The sequence below is a fragment of the Brachyhypopomus gauderio genome, chromosome 9 (assembly GCF_052324685.1).
Source record: "Brachyhypopomus gauderio isolate BG-103 chromosome 9, BGAUD_0.2, whole genome shotgun sequence".
Taxonomy (NCBI): Eukaryota; Metazoa; Chordata; class Actinopteri; order Gymnotiformes; family Hypopomidae; genus Brachyhypopomus; species Brachyhypopomus gauderio.
In genome coordinates, this window is record NC_135219.1 from 19,078,898 (window position 1) to 19,101,879 (window position 22,982).

At 41.8% G+C, this 22,982-nt stretch overlaps 2 protein-coding genes across 3 annotated transcripts; one reads left to right on the forward strand and one right to left on the reverse strand.

Moving 5' to 3' along the window:
- Positions 1 to 310: 310 nt before the first annotated feature.
- rab15 (RAB15, member RAS oncogene family) lies at positions 311 to 10,245 on the reverse strand. 2 transcript variants are annotated; one of them, XM_077017711.1, is made up of 8 exons: positions 10,105 to 10,245; positions 9,603 to 9,960; positions 5,650 to 5,710; positions 5,505 to 5,565; positions 5,085 to 5,162; positions 2,247 to 2,336; positions 2,095 to 2,160; positions 311 to 1,906 (listed from the first exon to the last, which is right to left on the reverse strand). In XM_077017711.1, exons 2-8 carry the CDS (start codon positions 9,724 to 9,726, stop codon positions 1,748 to 1,750), a joined length of 639 nt encoding a protein of 212 aa, XP_076873826.1. In that variant the 5' UTR covers positions 9,727 to 9,960; positions 10,105 to 10,245; the 3' UTR covers positions 311 to 1,747. The 2 variants fall into 2 exon arrangements, with proteins under 2 accessions (XP_076873826.1, XP_076873825.1); XM_077017710.1 differs by having other exon boundaries at positions 9,603 to 10,244.
- A 100-nt stretch (positions 10,246 to 10,345) lies between these two features.
- On the forward strand, positions 10,346 to 22,774 carry fntb (farnesyltransferase, CAAX box, subunit beta). Its single transcript, XM_077017709.1, has 12 exons — positions 10,346 to 10,648; positions 12,061 to 12,125; positions 17,458 to 17,530; positions 18,130 to 18,221; positions 18,618 to 18,764; positions 18,871 to 18,954; positions 19,432 to 19,518; positions 19,631 to 19,760; positions 20,537 to 20,669; positions 21,068 to 21,179; positions 21,840 to 21,954; positions 22,351 to 22,774. Exons 1-12 carry the CDS (start codon positions 10,550 to 10,552, stop codon positions 22,456 to 22,458), a joined length of 1,245 nt encoding a protein of 414 aa, XP_076873824.1. The 5' UTR covers positions 10,346 to 10,549; the 3' UTR covers positions 22,459 to 22,774.
- Positions 22,775 to 22,982: the final 208 nt, after the last annotated feature.

Below are 22,982 nucleotides of genomic sequence, written 5' to 3' on the forward strand. Positions count from 1 at the left end.
ATAACTGCACATTTACATATTTTAGTCTAAGAACATAGAACTAAAGGGAAAATGTATAATTTCAGTGATGTATTGGTTGTCAATACAAGCGAACTGATTAATACCAAACACTGATATTAACTATGGTGCATAAAAGTTGTTTCAAATCTACCTCACAACAACCAGAAGGTCTGTTAATGTTGGCTGTGTGCTGCAGTCAAAAGTGTGAAACACACTGACTATAACCCTGATCTGTTTGCATCTTCACTGCGGCTTGGCGTGTCAAAAATCCTGTTTGCTTTTTAATCTGTGGGATGTTTTGCTGAATGGCAGACAGTTTGTCTAAATCTGTTTGTATAAATTAAAATTAAATTCACTTCAAAGACATATGAGCAATATTTCATGTTTCCAGTCAATAGTATGATGACCAATAAATGATGACAAACATAAAACATTTTTTTCTTAATCTCCCTGTTGTCTAAGATTAAAGGATCAGAGACTATGTCTTTGTCTCAAATCAGTTATACAACAAAACCACAAATATTAGGGTGGATTGGATTGGGTGGCGTGGTTTCTCACAACTGCCTCCTGGTGTTCAAATATTGTACTGCACATGCCAATACATACTGCTATTTCAAAATGCCTGACCATTTGATTCTGGACAGCTGACATAGTCTCACACAAACATAATGATTAAAATATCTAATAAGTATCTATTTATTCATAAACATTAAACTCCTTCAATAGAATCACAATAAAGCCTAATACATATAATATATAGAATCACATATGCATTATAAGAAATCTAAAGAAGTATCTGAAATCCAGGTTGCATTTCTTTTCCTTTTAAATGTTTTCAAATAGCACAGACATACATGTTAGCATTATACTGTGTAATATTTCATTCAGTACAACATACCATAATATCACTTGCGTACACTTAGATGTTATAAGAGCATACTTTACATTGAGTCAATTGCAAAAAATGCATCAATGTATAACTCCAGTGTGCACATTGCTATTGAATGTTGATTCTCAACCAATGTGAAAATGTATAAATCTCATTTGGACCTTATGGTCATGAATCCATAAGCTAAAGTCCAACACTTTAAAACATTTTATAATAGTGAACATTTATAGCTTATAACAACTTGATTCAGCCCTCACTTCAGGTTAAGGGAGCAATAGTGAGGGAGTTTATCAGACATGTATCATGGCCACGATCAAAGTGTCTGTATTTCAGTGTCCCAGTGGTTTACTGGCCAAAGAAATCAATTCATTCCACATCACCAGGTCCATCACTGGGAGAGGCTGCGTTAAGTCTGTAAACTGCAGATCATTCAAGACGAGCAAGAGTTTTAAAAGACTCCACAGCCATGTCACATTTGACCCAACTGACTGTCAGCAATGGCTGTCTGTTTCTTTAATGAATCATCTGGCCTGTTTAAATATTACTTAAAAACAGTAATAAAACTAACCCAATGGATTTGAATGATGGCATCACAGAGAACAGAGTAACACCGCGGTGTTTCTGAGAAAAGCTTCTTCGCGAGCTGGATTGAACACACACAGCGCCATCTAGTGGGAAAGGCTGTACAAAGCTTCACATCTCTTACACTTGGTTACATTAAGGTTGGCCTCGTTGTTTTTGTCTTCAATCATTGTAGGAGTGGTCAGCTGGAAGGCACCAAATCCAGCCTAACAACACACTTAGAAATGAAAAAAGAAAATTGATAAAACAAAAACATATCAGTGTTACTTTCTGTCCTCAACACCAGCAGGTCTTTTGGGCATTGCCATGGCCACCACACGCTCGCTCCTCCTCTTCCAGAGCTGTAAGACTGAGCTTGTCATCGACAGAGACGCGAAGGGCCTCAAGGTCCTTTTTATTGGCCTGCAAAACCAGCTCAGCCAATCGGGTAAAAGACTGAAACAACAAGCATGATGGGAAGGGAGTCACACCTGAACGACAGCTGCTGAAACAAACCTGTTGTTGTGAGCGTGGTAAAATACAAATGCAAACAAACAAAAATCAACCACCCGTCTCAACAAACAACACCAACACCTCCGCTACACGGAAAGGAGTGAATGAACGAGAAGGAAGTGCTAACATACCTCTGTAATGTTGTGGTTTGTAAAGGCACTTGTCTCGAAGAAGTCCATCCCATAAGCTTTAGCGAGCTGTTAAAAACAAAGACACAGACGGGCCCGTTCACAACGAGTGATGACGTCTCGTCCAGTGAGACGGCCGCTGATGACACACGTACCTTGTTTCCCTGCTCCGTGGCCACCTGTCTCTTCTGTTGCTCATCAGACTTGTTCCCAACAAGGATCTTCTGCACTTTGTCAGGAGCGTACTGATCAGAAACAGAAACATTCAGAAGAAATGAAGAATAGAGAACAGCGTCAGCTCGACTGAAGGAGTGAAAGAAGGAGAGAGAGAGAGAGAGAGAGAGAGAGAGAGAGAGAGAGAGAGAGAGAGAGAGAGAGATGAATAGATTTGCTGCGGATTTAAGAAGTCTACAGACCCATGTGAAAATGTAAGGTTCTTGTAATGTGAAAAAGTTACACCATGTCAGACTTATTGTGAAAGGGTATTATATTAAAAGAAGTGGCAAACAACCAGATATGTTTTAGAAAAATATTTTAAATTACAATATTACAAAACCCAGCTTGCATGTGTATGTCCTCTTTAATATTGAGAATGAGTTTAGAGACAACCAAACAAACCAAACTAGTTCATGTTAAAATTATTAGTTAGTATATGCCTTTCCACCCATTCAAGTATTTAATTAACTCTAAATAAAGTCCAGCTATTCTACTCGGTGGCATCCAAATGGAAAGGTCATGAAAAGAGTTTGCAATGCAGACAGAGGACCTCATAGTTTCACATTTCGAAGGCGTTGGTTATACCAGGAACGCTGTAAATACGATCAGCGACAAGTGAAAAATAAGGCCCAATAGAATCATCAACAGGATCTCCCTCTAAAATTGATGTAGACAAGGAGAAATCTGGTCACAGAAGCTGCCAAGAAACCCACAGCAACACTAACAGAACTGCAGAAGTTTCTGGCTAGCACTGGCTGTTCCCAGCATATGACAACAATCTCCTGAATTCTTCATATGTCTGAGCTACAGGATGTCGAGATGGAAACCGTAAAAAAAAAACCAGAAAGTCCGACCCCAGCTAAAATTGACCAAAAATAGATCCAATCTCCCAGAACCATATGCAGTGATGTATCATGGACTGATGAGACCGCCATTTTAATTTAACGAAAGATATGTTTGGTACAAAATTAAAAAGTACCGAAATAAACCCCATGGTGTGTCACCAGAACACCATCCTCACGGTGAAGCAAGGAGGGGAACTACGTATGGAACTACGACTTTAATGGGGTGGAGGGGATAACGTGCCTTGGTGCAAACCCTTAGGATGTCTGCCACAACAGTTATGAACTGTTCCACGTTTATGGTTGACTGACCTGAAGCACACCTTTAAACCAACAAAGGAAAAACATCACCCAAGAAGATCGAGGTTTTGGAACGGCCGAGTCAGTGATCAGATGTAGCGTTAGCTGAAGATGGTTGTGATCAGGAAATGTACATCACAATTGTTTATGTATTGTTGCTGAAGTGAAACATTTACTCTACTTAAAAGATGCCAAGAAACTGGTTCCCATTCATTTCATTGCCTCTAGACTGGACCAATGTAATATTCTTTAAACAGGACGGCTGCTGAGACAGACCGCTGCTGGTTCAGAACGCACCAGCTAGAATGTTCACTAGAACCAGAACATTTCACCATATTATTTCCCAATCTCTATGCTAGCTGACATTGAACTCCTACGTTGACTTAAATCCTTTTAATCTGTCCACGGTCTGGTCTCCACACGTACTCTGTGCCAGTGCGAGTCTGCTGTCAGTTTCTCAAGTTCTCACAGCGGGGGGTCAAGCTTTCTCTCACGAGGCCCTTGGAGTAGGGAGCATGCTGCCTGCCTCAGTGCGGGATTCAAACGCACGCAACCTTTCAGTCCAGACTGTAAACATGCCCGCTGAAGATACTGCTTACTGCAGCGGCCTGTCAATTAACCCCCTCCCCCTCTTTTGTTTCTACCTGCCAATGTGTGTTTGTTGTTCTCCCTGGCCCCACCCCCGACTCATTCTAGTCCCCTTGTAGTGTCTATGTCTACATTTGTGTTTGCATTATACGCCCTCTTGGATTCTACGAATTCCGCCCACACCTTCTTTCACACGTCACGCATCGTCACGCTTCATCACGCATCGTCACGCATCATCACGCATCTGCACACTTATCGTCACGCTTATCGTCACGCTTATCATTAATTTCTTATGTTCATACTCTCTGCTGGTTAATATTAAACATTCGTATTCTCTTGCGTATTGCAGTAACTTTGACAAGTCGAAACTGCCACCCTTTGCTGCCCCCACACTGTATCCACTGTAGCCTCCATGTTTCTACCAAGCTGCTTTCTCTCGTAATGCCCGAGATTTTGCTGCACCAGATGGGATTCAGGAACAACTCAAAACAGCCAATCCAGACGGGAAGACCTGCTTATCTGCACAAGCATCTGGATTTTCATGACACATTTTAATAAGAACTATTTTTTACAATTTTATCCTGTGTCATTGTGATTTTAATGCAGTGACATAACTGTACTGACACCCAGAGGCTAATATTTTCACTATCTGTGCCCAAGTCATCTCTTTCTTAATAAGAAAAAAGGCTAAATAATTGCTATTTTGCCTATCTGCTTATATTGTTCTCATGGTGTCTGGTGTCAACCAGAGTAGGATGGGGATGGCCTTTGTAAGAGTTCTTCCTCCTCCTCACAGGACGTTTTTGCTACTGATGCCTTTGACTTGCTCACTGGGGGGTTAGGACCTGGACATTTATAAAGCAGATTTCTGACAATGTAAGAATGCTACACAAATACAGTTTACTTGCAAAGCAATCTGTTGCGTTTCATTGTTTCTCTATAATCTTCGATTTTCTTCATTACCAATGGCAGAATCAGCACACCTACTGAAAGGGAGCACCGCCGGTGTTGTTATATGTGTGGAGCTGCATGTTTGTGGAGTCATACCTCATCTATGTCACTGGCCCATTTCATGATGTGCTGAAAGGAGCGCTCACTCGTGATGTCATAAACAAGACAGATTCCCTGAAAAAGAATCAGAACACGAGTTCGTCCGCAGTTCTGTAACGCTGCTCACAATGAATGAACTGCTTCGTAATCGTAGTCTTTTTCCTTCTTCACCTTAAGTATCTCATTTCTATTCATGCACAGGCCAGTGTTAAGATGCTACACTGTATTCCAAAGCTCCAATACAATAATATTAACCACAGCCATTGCCTTTGATTGTGAAGGAACTACATTCATATAGCACAACGACTATTACTGAGTTCCAAAAGTGAAAGCTGATTGGTTGATTGATTGATTGATTGATTGTGCTCTTTACTGTGTTGCCTCTGGAGACCGTGCGTGGAGGATGAGAGCACTCACCTGTGCTCGCCTGTAGTACTGCTTGCTAATGGTCTGATATCTCTCCTGGCCTGCTGTGTCCCTATGGGGCATCGACATGTGGGAGAAGTTACGACTCACTCCAGCAGAACGCAGCTCACAGCTAATGACCGACTCACTCACTCACCATATCTGTATCCTCACTTTGATGCCGTCTATCTCCAGAGTCTTCATTTTAAAATCAACACCTGGAAGATAAAGAGAACTGCATGCGTTCAAACGCAGACGCTTCCAGACACTTCCAATAAAACAACAAGCTTTCTCAGATCATTTAAGCACACTTTAAAAATAAATGGAAAACGGTAAATTGCTGTAACACAGACAAATATCTAGCGATTGAAAATATCAAACATTTAGCTGGCCATAAATAGAGTTTAATGCTACCACATAGAACTGATTTGTTGAAGTTCCAGTTGCTTTGGAAAGGTCTTTGAAGATATTAAAAACCAATTTACTGGGTCATCTGGCAGTAAATTGAGTGATAATCATGGATTGACCAGGGCTCTGATAAGACACTTTCTAAGTATTGTTTTGGATTTGCACCATTATACAGTGTGTTCTTGATGTCAGTTGCAAATTCATTGAAATAAATAAAAATAAAGAAGCCTGAGGAGAATCAGCTCTATGACAGGCTGAAAAATGTTCCTTCAGTAGGAAACACATCCAGCTGTAATGAGACTGCATTGGCATGTGCTCACACAGAGACACAGGCCATGACATCACCAGTTACTTAGCCTGCCTTAGGTGAGGAAAGTGATGAAGGAGCATCGATCACATCTGTCTGTCTCTCTCTGTGTCTCTCTCTCTATCTCTCTCTCTCAACTTACCACCAGTACATTTAAAAAACTCCAGGTAGAAACTATTCATGGAGTTTCATTTCAGTGTGTGGAAGATGGAATCCTTTTACAAAGGCAATCCTTTGGGAGATGGAAGGAAGATGGAACCCTTTCACAGTACAGCAAAGGACTCTGAGCACTAAAAGGACTGTCTAAATCCCCAAAAATCCCTATGTGAAATAATCTCTTTATCATAACTTGGAGATATGGATTTTGGAGCATGGAAATAAGTGCGTCTGATATCCATAGCAAATCCAACTTTGGTATTCACTGAAACAATTTCAACCTATGACCATTTGAAAGCCACTTCATATTATCACAACATACACCGCAAGTGTATTTTTATATTACTGTTTTCAACACTACTTAAAATAATTTTTTATACTTCAATAAACTATGGTGAAATCTTTTAAACAATATTATTTAAAGACCCAGGGAACCTAAATGTCATTTTTTTGGTCCTTATGTTGGGTAAAGTTTATACAAGTCTAACTCACCTGTCACACAGCTCATGCCCATCCCCCGCACTTCACATTCCTGCTTTCTTATTTTCTTTGTGTGTGAGCAACTTTTTATAGATCACAAGATATCACACAAATCAGGGCATCCTGGTGGCACTTTAACTGCAGGCAAACGTCAGAGCTAGGCTTCAGACTCAGTGCTAGGCTGAGCTATTTTGAAGTGATGTGTACGTTTTTGTTGCGTATGGAGTTAGCAGCTTATGTCGAAGCCTATAATTTCACCCTCATGGAAAACATAAAACCTATACCGGCAGCATGCATGAATGAGGCTCAGCTTAACTATTTGCATCCATATCTGCAGTGGCTGGCTACTTTAACTCCAATCCTCCCTCCTTGTGGCCTTATATTTGGTCTGCCAGCTAGCTGTAACTCTGTGACAGGGAACTACGTCAATGAGGTGTGCTCATAGGAATATTACCACCATACTCACAGAGCTCTCACCTAGGACCAATGAGCCAATTCAGTTGATTTTTGAGCAGTATTTTATGATATTTTATTTGTGTGTAAGCATGTGTTTGTTAAAAGCTCATCCTAACACATTGTTTATATTATATATGCTCCCTAAGTCTTTAAGCCTGCAGCATGGTTGAATGAAGTAAAAACTGCTGTCAGTCTACCGGAGGTTTTTTGTTCTTGGGTCTTAAGTTGCTATGACTGGGGAACATCTGTGGAATTCAGATATAAGCAACTAGAGAGCTAAATTACATAAAACACAACGATGAAACATCACAGTACATAAAATACTTATTTTAAATTGAAATTAGACACTTTATCTTTTTGCAAATTTCTATCAGTAACTGTTTGTTTCTAAACAGTTGAGGCTGGGGGGGGGGGTGTAAGAGGGCATGGAGCTGATCTAATCAACTTTCTTTGTTGGCATAAAGCTCACTCAGCACTTATCTTCTCATGTTTTAGTTTCCCACAATGAACTTCCATTAAATGTAGACATACTGCTCAGAACATTAGGCATCACTGCAGGAATAAAATAAACCGAAAGCATGTGTTTGCTGGGGGAACTACATTTAAATATTTATGTCCTCAAAATTCAAGAGATTCATGTTTTTAAATGTATATTTAAGGACAGCATAATTTTAAATTATTCATGGTGTATGTCTCAACTCTAAAAGAATAGCCTGCATCCTCTGCCATTTATAATCTCTGAGGCAGGCACTCTGGCCTGACAGCCCGGTACTGTAATTTACTGTCTGTGGCTGCAGCCCTGTCTTCCAGCTCCCTGACCCGTGATCTAGGGCAGGTCTCCAGACGTTTCTCACTGCCAGTGGACCAGAGCCCCACTCTGAGAGATTCCGCCATCTACTGCCCCACTGAAAATTAACACTAAATCAAACCAATGAACTCAAGACGCATCAAATGCTGCATGCATCATGAAGAACTGTCTCGGTGGACAGATGATTTTAGACTATGGGTCAGCACCGTTAACAAGAGGCACTTAGGTACACGAATTGTGGAAGCAATTTTTTTTCTGCCAAGAGAAAATCATTTGTTGAAGTGAAGGCGATCAGTGGGGCCACCTCAGCCAACACCGGGTCAGTACACAGCCGGTTCAGTGTACACCATATGCATGTACTTGGTAGACTTTGGCTATAAGTTCTTCTTGAAAACACAGGAGATCTGGGGAATAAGGACTCAATATTTTGTGGCTGGACACTGAGAAGTTATCTTTATAATATAATGATACTGTAATACTCTTCAGTGGTAGCAGACACTAAAATCACTGGTTTAAATCTGCAGAACATTTTCATATAAACTTTTTCATAGTATTACTTTTTCAATTATTGCAGAACGGTAGAAAAACAGATGTATTTCGGAAGCATTAAGCAATCGCTTCTTGTAAACTAAGAAAGGAGAAATCACTCATTTGAGGATCTTGACTAATCACAATAATGAGACAATACAGAACAGATTACTCTGTACTGGAAGCTATGTAAGAACAGAATGTTTCATGCTTTTGGTAAGTTTTATAAATACAACTTTAACACAAAATGTGTGGTTGTTACTGGACTCAAGTGGCGTCGTAATGAGTGAAAAGCATGAGCCACTATTTACAGTTTCCACACACCAAGAAATGTTCACTGTATGAAATTCCCACTGAAAACCAGTTTATTCAGAAAGTATGGTTATCAGTTCATGGAGATCCCTGTTCTGTCACAAATTACTATTATGTATCTACTTGGTTAAGGATAAAGAGGCTTAACAGAAGATGATGGGTTATTAGCAGACGGATTTCAAGTCACATAAATGTATAAAGTTCTCGGCATTGTTTTTATCAGTTTGTCAATTGCAGCACCACTGTTAGAAAACTATGACGATGACAGCAGTAACTACAACACAAATAACTAGGCGATGCATGTCTCTGTGTTATGTGTGATGTTATAGTTTAGCTTTCTGAATGATGCTCCCTTAATAATAACAATACTTATAATAATAATAATACAATTATCATTCATTTGTGTTCATCTTAGTTCCAGATGACATCTCGACAGCAAATAACTTCTCTCGTAGTCCAATTATCTTAGTGTGTAAAAAAATAACAACTAGTATATCTGATCTTTTATTTTATTTTTTACTTGTCGACCACAGGTCACTAGCCGTGACAAGATGTGGGACTATGTATTAATTATGTATCTTTACTTGAACACACAACACGATGCACTGACAACAATTTTACATTTCCCACACAATATTGAATAGCCAATTCTTACCGATTGTGGATATATGAGAAGGATGAAATTCATTGTCCGTAAATCTGCATAATAAGCAGGTTTTCCCGACACCAGAGTCCCCAAGAAGCAAGAGTCTAAACAGCACATCGTACTGTTTGGCCATGATGTCGTACGTGAACACTAACTCAGCGACGGATTTCCACCCAAGCAGATGGAGTCCATGTCTGCATTCTGCACAAATCTTCTCGCTCTTTCCATAGACCAGTCGGCCGTGTCTGTGAATGCACCAGGAGGCGAGACGTGTGGAATATTCCCCGGTGGTGATGGGCAGGAAGGGCGCGGTGTGCGAGGATGCTGCCGTCTCACCCACACCTCATAAGATGGGTGGAGATTCAACCTTGTTTAATCGCAAATGTTCGAATATAATCGAAGTGAAATAAGACATTGTCATTTCATTATCATTTAGTTTTATAATAAAATACCCTAATGTATTTTACAAAATATTACGCCTAATATGCCTAATAGATTTTTTTGTACGTACATATTAAATAATCCCGCATCAAAAATCTGTTGCAATAATGATACCCTTCTAATATTCCTCTTTAACGGTGATATTGTTGAGATAAAGCAGGTGCTTTTAGTAATCAATTTAGATCCGCGAAATAACCATATTGCTTAGTTATTTTTGGGCTTTCTGTCTTGCCGTACCCGACGCATTTTCAGACGAATCTTCGGTTCGCCGGAGTGACGTGTATCTCGCGCGGGATAATCGCTGATCTGTACATCATCGTTTCTGGTGAGCTTGCGTGTGTATGGTATGGAGATCGCGTAAAGCGTGGATCACGAAAGAGCGAATCCGAAGTGACTCCGGCTAACTTATCCAGCCCGAAACACTCGTGCTCTGCTCGCCTGACAGGACTCTACTTTACGGGCTCTGTCAACTGCCAGCGGAAAACAGTTACATTGCGTTGCGTTGTTTCAGCGTTATGGAGCCGACATGTCAGCCGTTACGATGCTTTAGTGATCCCCATCAGCTGGAGTTATTCAACGATGACAACGTGCAAACTGTGACTTCTGTGGAGCAGGTGAGATTGCTTAGCAACACGATTAGCATTGTTAGCGTTAGCTTAGCTAACGTTAGCCATGCAGTTAGCTAGCCAGCATCCAGATATGTGTGTGTGTCTACGCTAATTGGCATTAAGGGGCAATCTAGCCCTGTTAATCCAGCTGGAGAAGCTACAGCTAGCTGGTTAGCCAAGGCACATACACAGATCATATTGGTGTAATAACATACTAGCTGTTCATCAGTGGTGCTGGTTCACTCCAGATTAATGAACCAGCTAGCCCACTGCACACTAACAACACATATGATCTAGTAATGTTCGACTACTGCACACTAACAACACATATGATCTAGTTATGTTCGACTACTGCACACATATGATCTAGCTATGTTCGACCACTGCACACTAACACATGTGATCTAGTAATGTTCGACCATTGCACACTAACAACACACATGATCTAGTTATGTTCGACCACTGCACACTAACAACACACATGATCTAGTTATGTTCGACCACTGCACACTAACACATGTGATCTAGTAATGTTCGACCATTGCACACTAACAACACACATGATCTAGTTATGTTCGACCACTGCACACTAACAACACACATGATCTAGTTATGTTCGACCACTGCACACTAACAACACATATGATCTAGTTATGTTCGACCACTGCACACTAACAACACATATGATCTAGTTATGTTCGACCACTGCACACTAACAACACATGTGATCTAGTTATGTTCGACCACTGCACACTAACAACACATGTGATCTAGTTATGTTCGATCACTGCACACTAACAACACATGTGATCTAGTTATGTTCGACCACTGCACACTAACAACACACGTGATCTAGTTATGTTTGACCACTGCACACTAACAACACACGTGATCTAGTTATGTTTGACCACTGCACACTAACAACACACATGATCTAGTTATGTTCGACCACTGCACACTAACAACACATATGATCTAGTTATGTTTGACCACTGCACACTAACAACACATGATCTAGTTATGTTCGACCACTGCACACTAACAACACATGTGCTCTAGTTATGTTCGACCACTGCACACTAACAACACATATGATCTAGTAATGTTCGACCACTGCACACTAACACATGTGATCTAGTTATGTTCGACCACTGCACACTAACAACACATATGATCTAGTTATGTTCGACCACTGCACACTAACAACACATGTGATCTAGTTATGTTCGACCACTGCCCACTAACAACACATGTGATCTAGTTATGTTCGACCACTGCACACTAACAACACATATGATCTAGTAATGTTCGACCACTGTCTGCATGATGCTGTATACTGTGGCATTTTGAAACTCACTTTTGTGTTCGTATTACCACCCACACCTTTTTTTTGCTTTCTGTTTTATCATTGTATCCAGAGAAAAGTTGAACGCAGTATTCAAGAGGTACTCAGTGTTTACCAGCAAATACACAACTTACCACAGTAAGTAATGTTCGACATTCTCTGGCCATTAAGACGGTCAGAATAATCAAATGCCTTTACTCTGCCTTTAAGACCAAACGTAGTTGATGTCTTATAGTTAACAATTGATCCTGTGTCAATATAATCAGTTGTGATGCTTTACTATTCTGATATTCCTGGTTTGCATGTACAGGAAGGATGTCGGTGGCTGATTGCGTTGAAGAGTGCAGATTAAAACTGCATTTATTTCCCTCTACTTTCTTTAAAGTTGTGTTTAAACATGCAACCCACGGCACTGAACAGTTCTACACCTGACATGGATGTTTAGCTGATTGTTCTACTCAGGAAGCTTCATAGGGTGTGTAATACTCGTACTTGAGTTCAAAGAGAGTGTTAGCCGAAAATAATGCTTCTCTGAGACTTTTGGACCGTTTTGATTTTTGCCTTAAGTGATCTGACTGAGAAATCCTGTTTGGTGAAATACATCAAGTAGGTAACTGCCTTGGAAATGTGGGTGCATATAGGAAATGATTAAATTTGACCTTACCTGCCAAATGGTTAAATTAACTTATTACCTCACAGCTTCTGTTTACTGCCATATTATGATTGAAGGAAAATGTAATTTAAAAGAAACAAATTAAAGATTCATTTTGAATGTAATCTCATTAGATTAATTTGAGCATTCAAGCAAGTTGAGACTTGAATGTAATGTTCTGTTAGTTTAAGAATTGCATCATGGGACTGACAGCTTCTTGGTGTTTTTCCTCATCTCTGATGGACTTCTCATTCTATTAGAAATGAAGTGTTTAGAGTATGAATGATCAGAGCTGCGTCTGAGTTTGCTCAGAGCCCGGTATATATTTAAGCCACCTGTATATATGAAAACATATCTGTGATCTCAGTTTTTATCTCACAGCATGCATGTCTGGTGCACCATTTCCACGAAAGCAAAAAAATAGATTTCAGACCATATTTGAGTCTTGATAAATTGTTATGGTTGAGAGGTTGCTATGCCAACTATATCATGTATTTTAACATGAGGAATGCTTGAAACATCATGTTTTGCTGTTTGACTCGTACCATATTATTGTTTTTATTACCATGTTCGTGGTGTTAAAGAAGTGGACATGTTTTCATTCATATTTTTTAGTTGGAAATGGTTCTCTTGTTGATGGTGTTTTTGTTTGGGGAAAAGGCACAACCGCAGCCCATATCGGCAACGTGATCGCTCTTTCTCACGCTGTACGCACGAGAACATTGTTAGTTTTTTTTTCTATACTGTATTTACGATCAAAGCGTATCTAAATCTAGGGTCACGCTTAACGACGAAAATTGCTTTACAACGGACTTTTCAGTCTCTAACCCCGTTGTTAAGCGGGGACTCACTGTATAGCGCTTTTTACAACAGTTGTTGTCACAAAGCAGCTTTACAAGTGTCCGAGTCCAAGCCTCCAGTGAGCAAGCCAAGGGCGACAGTGGCAAGGAAAAACTCCCTAAGAGCATGAGGAAGAAACCTTGAGAGGAACCAAGACTCAGGGAGGGAACCCATCCTCTCCTGGCCGATGCCGGTCACCATGACAACAATAATTGGACAGATACATAAACAAAAGTTATGTGTCTCTATGTAATTGTTATTCTTAAGAGTCCTAGACTTCTTGATGGTCAATAGTCCAGGGCTGTGGAGATATAGCAGGGTAAGTGTCCTGCTATCGGGGTGGTGACAGAGGCCAGGGCAGTAGGTTGATGCTTCATTCATACCTGGTAAGGCAGGAGGTGGCAGGCCCAGGGTGGATAGCAGCAAAGGCTTGTCTCTTATCGTCTCAGTATTTCTCAGGTAGGGTGGCAGCCATTTGGAAAGAAAATTAAGTGATTACGTGCAGTGACAGGATGATTGCACCAGTGCCCCAGTTTACCATAAAACTCTTTGCCCATAAACCCCTGAATCTGTAACCTTTATCTAAGGGTGCACATTAATTACCAAATTAAACTAAGTTTTCAACCTAGACTTAAAGTTTGAGACTGTGTAAGAGTCCTGGACACATTCTGGAAGGTTATTCCATAGTTGGTGGGCCTTGTAAGAAAAGGCTCTTCCCCCTGCTGTTACCTTATTAATTGTTGGAACTAATAAGAGGCCAGCACCCTGTGATCTTGGTGGACATGGGGGTTTGTAATAGGAGAAAAGGTCCTGGAGGTAATTGGGAGCGAGCCCATGCAGTGCTTTGTATGTCAGTAGAAGAATTTTTAAATCAATACGGAATTTAACTGGGAGCTAATGCAGGGCTGATAAGAGCGAGCTAATATGATCGAATTTTCTAGTTCTAATTAGAACTCTGGCTGGGACATTTTGAACTACCTGAAGTTTATTTAGATTCCTATTTAAGCATCCTGACCGTAATGAGTTACAGTAGTCTGATCTGGAGCTAACAAAGGCGTGTTTATCAAATGATTGATCAGAGTCGAATATAACGCTGAGATTTTTGGCTACTGAGCCAGGTCTAATGGGGTAGGAAGCAGGAATTAGCATTAGATCTGGTATTTTCTGTATTGTGGATTTTGTGGAAGTTTTCCTAATCTGGATTTGTCATTACGTTTGGCTGATATATAAAGTTGGGTGTCCTCTGCATAGCAATGAATGTTGACACCATGTTTGCTTATAACTATGCCCAATGGTAGCATATATAATGTAAATAATAGTGGTCCTAAGATGGAGCCTTGCAGGACTCCATATTCCACATTTGTGTGTTTGGAATATTATTGAGCTCTACAAGCTGATAGCTGTATTGGTTAAGTAAGAATTAAACCATGAAAGGGCTGTACCTGAAATTCCAACCCAGTTTTCTAACCTTTCTAGCAGGATCCTGTGATCTATTGTGTCGAAAGCTACACTAAGATCAAGAAGCACTAATAGAGATCCATAGCCTTGATTGAGGCAAGGAGGAGATCATGTGTTACTTTTAACTAAGGCTGTTTCAGTACTGTGGTGGGGCCTAAATCCAGATTGGAACTCCTCTAATATGATTCCTATGCAGATAAGCATAATTGTTGGGCCACAGCTTTTTCTATGATCTTGGATTTAAACGATAGGTTCAAAATGGATCTATAACTAGATTGGGTCAAGATTTGATTTGTTTATCAGAGGTTTAATGACCGATAGTTTACAGGTTTTGGGCATGTGGCCTATGGTTATGGATGAGTTAACTGCTATTAGAAGTGAATCAGTCACAACTGGTAATACCTCTAATTATTAATTAGTAATTTTGAGGGAATTGAGTCTAATGTGCAAGTAGTACAATTTAACTATGAAATTATTTTCTCCAATTCTGTTTCTGGGAGTGGATGAAAAGCTTTGAGCGTTTCTTCTAATGCAATATATCAACCAAACCAGATAGATTACCTATAAAAGGTTTTATATTTAGTCTGATGTTCTCCATTTTATTATCAAAGAAATCCATAAAGACATTACTAGTTAAGTTTCCTGGAATCTGAGGTTCAGCACCTGCTTGATTTTAGTATTAAAAAGAATAGTATTAAAAATAAATCTAGGAATGTTTCTTATACTTCCAGCTTATTCGATCGCCATTTCCACTCTAATGTGCTATTTGTTTTGAGTTTGGTCAATGTACCATGGGGCAAGCTTTTTAAATCTGGCCTTTTTATATTTGAGTGGAGCTACTATATCTAGAGCTGAGCTGCTCTCTAAGTTTTCTCTAAGCAGTATTCTCTAAGCAATCGGTTAGACTGTCTAACTCCTCTGGATCTTGTGGTGAGTAGGCTAAGGTACTTAAATCTGGGAAGGTTTCAATAAACTGTGTTGCGGTTGATTAATTTATTGTGTGCTTTATACAATGCTGAGGAGACAAGCAGGTATTCAGACTAAGATGTAGGTCGAAATAGACCAGATAGTGGTCAGAGATTGCTGCGGTTTGTGGGAACGTGTTTATATTATCTACGTCGACACCCAGCGTCAAAATTAAATCTAGGGTATGATTACAGTAATGAGTAGGTCCTGTTACATTTTGTGTAATGCCGACACAGTTCAATATTGAATTACCTACGTCGACACCCAGCGTCAAAATTAAATCTAGGGTATGATTACAGTAATGAGTAGGTCCTGTTACATTTTGTGTAATGCCGACACAGTTCAATATTGAATTAAAGGCCTTTTTCAGCAGATCCTCCGCATTATCAAAATGTATGTTAAAGTCTCCTACCATTATTATTGTCACTGCCAACTGTATTGATTGATTTGTAAAATCACTAAATCGTTTAGAAAATCTGAGTAGGGCCCTGGTGGTCTGTACACAATTGTTGGTGAGAATGTGTTCTTATGTGTAGCCGGATTAGTTATATTAATAGACAGCATCTCAAAAGAATTGGAGATTTCAAAAGAATTTGGGTAGATTATGCATATGCCTCCTCCTTTGCCTGCCAATCTTGGTTTATGTATCCCAGAGGGGTGGCCTTGTTTAGAATTATATATTCACCAGATCGAATCCAAGTTTCTGTGAGACACAGAACATCAATTTTCTGGTCGTTTATAATCTCGTTTCAATAGCTGCTTTAGAATTGAGCGATCGAAAATTGAGCAATCGGATTTTCAGATTGGTCATATTGCTACTAATAATCGGATGCGAGATTTGAATATTACTTAAAATCTTAGGGTGGACTATTTTAATTTTCCTGTAGTTGATTTTAACCCGGGGCACAGAAACAGTTGAAATGGTTTAGCCTGTTTGTAAGCTTCACCTTACGTAAATGGATATGGGGTTGTTGATAAACAATTGCAGGGCAAAAGAACAGCCATTGAACATTAACATTTGGATACTTTGTACGTTGAACTGAAACGCTTCCTGTGGCCTGGACCTGATCCTGGGCTTAATCGAGCAGGAAATGTAGCACTAACGATACACTGCTGCTGTAATGCTCTTTCAGTTTAGATGATGTTCATTGTCTGAATTTGGAGGGCTTATTCTGTTCACAGCCATGTGAGATGTGATGCAGCTTCACACCAAGTGGATGCAGTGGGCCGTGGGAGCTGGAGTGGTGGAGGGCCACTGAGTTTCAGAGCCCACTGCCACTTGGCTGAAGAGATTGTAGAAGCATATCAGCTTTTGAAGGTTCTACCAGCTTCTGAAGGTTCTAGAAGCATACCAGCTTGTCTGAGGCGTCCGTTTCCAACACCACATCAGACTCCCTTCAGTTCTCGCCTTGAACGAAATGCGTTTGCCGTGAGGTTAAAAGGTTTGATCTGTTTTAGCCGAGTTTCATTTTCAGCAGAGGCGCATGTCCTCATCTTGGGGATGGGTTCAGGTCAGACAGGTGGTGATGTAAAATCTCTTTGATCTGTTTTCAGGCCAGCTTTGCTAAGAGAGCAGCACTATCAGTACCTCAAGAAAGGTTTACGCCATCTTTCAGATGCCTATGAGGTAAGCAGTGAACCTAAAGATAAAGAGAGAATGGTAACTAACGTTACTGACGTAAATCAAGATCATTCAAAGATAAAGAGAGAATGGTAACTAACGTTACTGACGTAAATCAAGATCATTCAAAGGGACTGATCATCTGCTTTCTTCATCTCCCCAAGGCAAACAATTAGCCTTTTTGTTCTCTGTGTTGTAACACTATTATCTGAGCTGCTTAGCATAACAAACTACATGAATGTGTTATTCATGTAAAAGCACCACCACAATAATACAATGGTGGTATTTTTATCCATTTTTGGCTAATCTGCCACATTAACGACGACACTAGTGATACAGGAGATAACGCCGCTATACATCTTCATTCATGTCCCGCAGCATATAATTAACAGTCCGTGACTTCCCATTTCTGAATTGTTTTCTTTTGATGTCGTTTCTCTTTGCGGACAGTTTTTTTTTTTTTGTTTTTTTTTCCCCTTTCCTTATCCTTTTAAAAAGCAAAAGCATTTCACATAATTCTCCACCCACCTGGCCCACTGCTCAGTTCTTGCATGTGCATTGTGCGTGCGTGTGTGTGTGTGTGGTTGTGTGTGATCTGCTCTCAGTGTCTGGATGCCAGTCGTCCATGGCTCTGCTACTGGATTCTGCACAGTCTGGAGCTGCTGGAAGAGCCTGTGCCTGCTTCTATGGCGTCAGAGTAAGTGGGGTTGGTGGGGTTGGTGGGGTTGGTGGGGTTGGTGGGGTTGTCTCCGCCAGCTCGTCTCCGCCCTCCCGGGAGTTTTCTCATTCCTAGAAACCACTCACTGTAACCTCGTGGCCTCTTAGAACAGAGATTATCTGGAGTAATAGAGAGCATCTCATCTGCAGCTTTCTTTGACTCGGGCAGACCGTAGAGGGTGTGGGTGAACATGTGAAATCTCACTGACACAACATGCTGTACAACATCCAAAATTCACACATTTATTTAACCTTCACCTCCATAAGTCTGCAGTGAGGGTTGTCGTTTTGATGATCTAAAGTACACTCCCCACCAGGAGGTTAATACGTTCCTGTAAACATGATGCACATTAATGTTGTTGATCGTGTCTCCCAGCGTGTGTCAGTTCCTGGCACGGTGTCAGAGCCCGACGGGCGGGTTTGCGGGAGGCCCGGGACAGCACGCTCATCTGGCTCCCACCTACGCTGCCGTCAACGCACTCTGCATCCTGGGCACGGACGAGGCCTACGGCGTTATCGACAGGTCCCGCAACCGCCGGCCGCTCGCCACTAGCTAGACTAGCGCTTTGATGTGTCCCGTTGATCCCGTAACCATGGTAACGAGTGTTGGCGCCCTTCCCCCCTACCAGAGAGAAGCTCCTGGACTTCCTGTATTCCGTGAAGCAGCCAGATGGCTCCTTTGTCATGCATGTGGGCGGGGAGGTGGATGTCAGGTGAGGTCTACTGCCGTGGCGTCGACATGGCCTGCCAGCATAAATAAGGGCCTTTTGCTCAGCAGCACGCTCTAGCCATACCCCATGGGCTAATTCAGCAAGGCACAGATATCCATTAAAGAGGAGCCTTTTACCGGTAATTGCCGACATAGCTTGATCACGCTATTATGGTGTCACCGCACAATAAAAGCAGTTAATCGTGAGTGGAGAAAGTTCACAGAAATCCTTTGTTGGGAGTTAAGTAACTCCTTAATTACGTATTCATGTTTGAGTAATTCGTTCCGTGTCAAAATAAGAAGCATGTTGGAGCCCCTTTGTTTGAATAGTGAAAATGTCCCGAACTGCCTGTTCGTTGCACTTTCGTTCGGTTTAGAAATGGTAATTACACTGCAGTCTTTAATAACCAGAATGGACATACGGGAAGTGTAACGGGAAATGATGGTGGTTACTGTGTTGTGCACGGTTGCCATGGTGTAGGAGTGCGTACTGCGCCGCGTCGGTCGCCTCGCTCACCAACATCACCACGCCGACGCTGTTTGAGGGCACGCCCAACTGGATCCTCAGGTACGCCAGGGGAGGCCCGGTGAGGAGGAGGAGGGGGGGGGGGGGGCGGAGCCACGCGGCAGCCGGCCGTGACTCCGCCCTCGCGCGGTGTGTGCCGTCTGTGTGCTTCCAGCTGCCAGAACTGGGAAGGTGGGCTGGGGGGCGTGCCGGGCCTGGAGGCCCACGGCGGCTACAGCTTCTGTGGGACGGCGGCGCTCGTCATCCTGGGCAAGGAACATATGCTGGACCTCAAGGCCCTGTTGGTGAGTGTAGCCACAGGGCCACGTGATGTGCCTTCCTCCTCTTCCTCTTCCTCCTCCTCTACTATGAACTTTACGCTCTGTTAAACACCTGCCTTATTTATGGTCCATAGTATATATGGGCAGTGAAATGTGACCCCTCCCTGACACTAGTTTAAGCAGAAGTAGAAATCGCTGTCAAAGCCAACGCCACAGCCACACACACACACACACACACACACACACACACACTTATCTTAGCCTCTGAAGAATGGAGGCAAGATAGTTTGATGGAGGTTACTGGACTACTCGGAGCTGCATATATACCGTATGAAGTGTGGGTCTCCTTGGTCTCTATCTACACAACATTTAAATCATTCTCAAACACTATGAAAATAACCTTTTGTCAAGGGTTTCCATAGTAACAGTTAAAGAACCTTTGCCTCACCTTTTACAAAGCAGTAATTTATTTGTAAGATTATTGGTAAGATTTTCCAAACCTTTTTATTTATTTGCTTTGCAGCAATTAGATTTTTAAGCATATGTTAATGTCTGCAGTGTAAATAGGGTCTATTGTTAATCTAGTACAAAACATTAAAAAAAATAAGTGTACAAATTACAAAGGTCTTTATGCAGAAAACAATTATCTCCCACAAATGTTTACTTCAGCAGGGCCTCTGAAATGTGTTGTGCACATGTGTTGTGTATGTGTTGAAATGAATTGTATAAAACTGCACATGGCAATGGCTGCCTCCTCCATGTAGACACCTCAGTCAGTCTCTCTCTCTCTCTCTCTCTAGCGCTGGGTGACGAGCAGACAGATGCGTTACGAGGGCGGCTTCCAGGGACGTTGTAATAAACTGGTGGACGGCTGTTATTCCTTCTGGCAGGCGGGGCTTCTACCACTGCTGCACAGGGCTCTCTTTAAAGATGGTAACGCCCCTCTGGTCACACACAGGTTAAAGATGGTAACGCCCCTCTGGTCACACACAGGTTAAAGATGGTAACGCCCCTCTGGTCACACACAGGTTAAAGATGGTAACGCCCCTCTGGTCACACACAGGTCTACATCAGTCTCGGTGCCCTTGACTTGCATGCATGTTCTGTACTGACCGCATTACTGTTGACTCCAGTTTTCCTTGAACAAGTGAATTTATTACTGCTTTAGATTTGTGGTGTATTTTTATGTCACGATTCTGTGGGAAAACGGCAAGATTGTAACATCTTTTAAAGCACAATTACGTGAGGGTCACTCGAGAGCCTTGTAGAAACGCTCGTGGGCCGTGATCCGAGGCCTGGGGGAGTTAGCAGTGCTGTGATGTCGTTGCCAGGTGACGTGACGTTGAGTCTGAGCAGCTGGATGTTCGAGCGTCAGGCCCTGCAGGAGTACTTACTGCTGTGCTGTCAGAACCCCGGGGGAGGACTGCTGGACAAGCCCGGAAAGTGTGTGTCGCACTGCACGCTCAGGGAAAACACAACACCCGCAACACACACACACACACACACACACACGCGCGCGCCATGCAAGGGGGATTCACACTTTCACACCTCCAGCATGGAGCAAACGCTGTCGACTGAGAGCGGTTCGTATGTAGCATGCACACACACACACACACACACAAACGAACGAACGAACGCAGCTTTCACACAGCATGTACATAACGCATAAAAACAAAATGGAACACAGTTTAAACTGTTTCTGCACAACTTTGTTCAGTTTTACACTGAGAGAGGGTGTCGGAACAGTGCTGAAGGCTCGTGCCAAGCTCCAGCAATTGGTGTAAACTGATGTCTGAGATAAATTGAGAATTCAGTTTTGAGCACCATCTTGCTGAACATCCATTATAATAATGCTTAATGAATCTGAAATTTGGACAGTGCAGCAAAGTACTGAACATATTACTTCCATCCAAAATATTCAACTACATCCATAATAGTCTTTAAACAGATTCTAGTTTCCTATAGATTCTTGTTCAATAGCCAGGCGTCATTAGCACCATATGTTAAGTTCCTGTGCCCATTCCTTGACAACTTCCCATGTGACCTGTTTCAAACCTGTTCCACTAGCTTTAGTGAAACAAAATGGTATAACGTTGTTCTCAGGTCAAGAGACTTCTACCACACATGCTACTGTCTGAGTGGACTCTCCATAGCACAGCACTTTGGGAACAACGACCTCCACCATGAGCTGGTCCTTGGCAAAGAGGAGAACAGATTGGTAAGAGTCACTGACAGCACTGTGCACACAAGTAGGGGCTTGGCATGCCGAAAATGACTGAAAAGGTGTTCAAAAATGTTATCGTTGGCATTTAGTTAATAGCATCCATCTCTGAACTCCAGTATATTCTCAACCCAAAACTTGCACTAGCTGTCTGAGCTAATGCTGGGTGTCCTAATAACTAATGTCATTTATAGTAGTATCGATTTAGTCCTTTTCGCTCTTATTTGAAGTTGCAGAGGCAAAACTAGCCCGTTCTGTAAGTCCGATAAAATCTTCTAGTTCTCATCAGTCATCAAGCTTAATCTTGCAGTACACCAGATGTTCTAGCAAACAACCCAACCTGCCATGTGGACCCGGGTCTTGCTCACGCCACTCGTCTCTTTGTGTGGCCAGGCACCCACTCACCCCGTGTACAACATCTGCCCAGAGAAGGTGGCCCGGGCCATCCAGCACTATCACCAGCTGCCGGTACCAGCACACAGGAGCAACAGCGAGACCTGAAGACCACTCCTAGACCTTTCTCCTCCAAGGCTATCCAACCTTTTTTTTCTTATTATTTTCCCTTGGCTATAAGGAGGAACCTGCCATGTAAATGCTGTAGTGCAAAATCCGTGCTGGTAATAATTGCACAAGTCTACATGGGGCTGACTTACTAAAGCATTTCAGTGATTTAAAAAGAATGGGATTTTCCTAGACTTTGGTTCACACCCTGTTACACGTGCTTTTTAAAGACGTCTTAAGGGTTTTAGTAATGTTTCCCCGATGGCTGGAAGGGCAGTGAGCTTGGGCCATTAAAATAAAGACTGGAAGACTTAAAGACTCTCGTGTTGTCTTGATTTGTTCGTACTGCGGCTCTTTGGGGGTAGTATTTCCAAACACGAAGTAACACCTTACCTTTTAATACTTAAGCTGATTTAAAGCTAGGGTGGAAGTAAATGCAAAAATGTACACTATATTGCCTAAAGTATTTGCTCACCTTCCTTGATTCACATATGAGCTTGGCCTGGCTCTCAGTCTATGCTCTA

What these genes read in the sequence shown, in the direction of transcription:
- fntb (XM_077017709.1), top strand. Translation starts at nt 10,550, where the DNA reads ATGGAGCCGACATGTCAGCCGTTACGATGCTTTAGTGATCCCCATCAG. An exon ending in GCCTACGGCGTTATCGACAG is followed by an intron (nt 18,765 to 18,870) that starts GTCCCGCAACCG and finishes CCCCCCTACCAG; the next exon opens with AGAGAAGCTCCTGGACTTCC. An exon ending in CAGGGCTCTCTTTAAAGATG is followed by an intron (nt 20,670 to 21,067) that starts GTAACGCCCCTC and finishes TGTCGTTGCCAG; the next exon opens with GTGACGTGACGTTGAGTCTG.
- rab15 (XM_077017711.1), bottom strand. Translation starts at nt 9,726, where the DNA reads ATGGCCAAACAGTACGATGTGCTGTTTAGACTCTTGCTTCTTGGGGAC. An exon ending in TTCTCATATATCCACAATCG is followed by an intron (nt 5,711 to 9,602) that starts GTAAGAATTGGC and finishes TTTATCTTCCAG; the next exon opens with GTGTTGATTTTAAAATGAAG. An exon ending in AGTACTACAGGCGAGCACAG is followed by an intron (nt 5,163 to 5,504) that starts GTGAGTGCTCTC and finishes ATTCTTTTTCAG; the next exon opens with GGAATCTGTCTTGTTTATGA.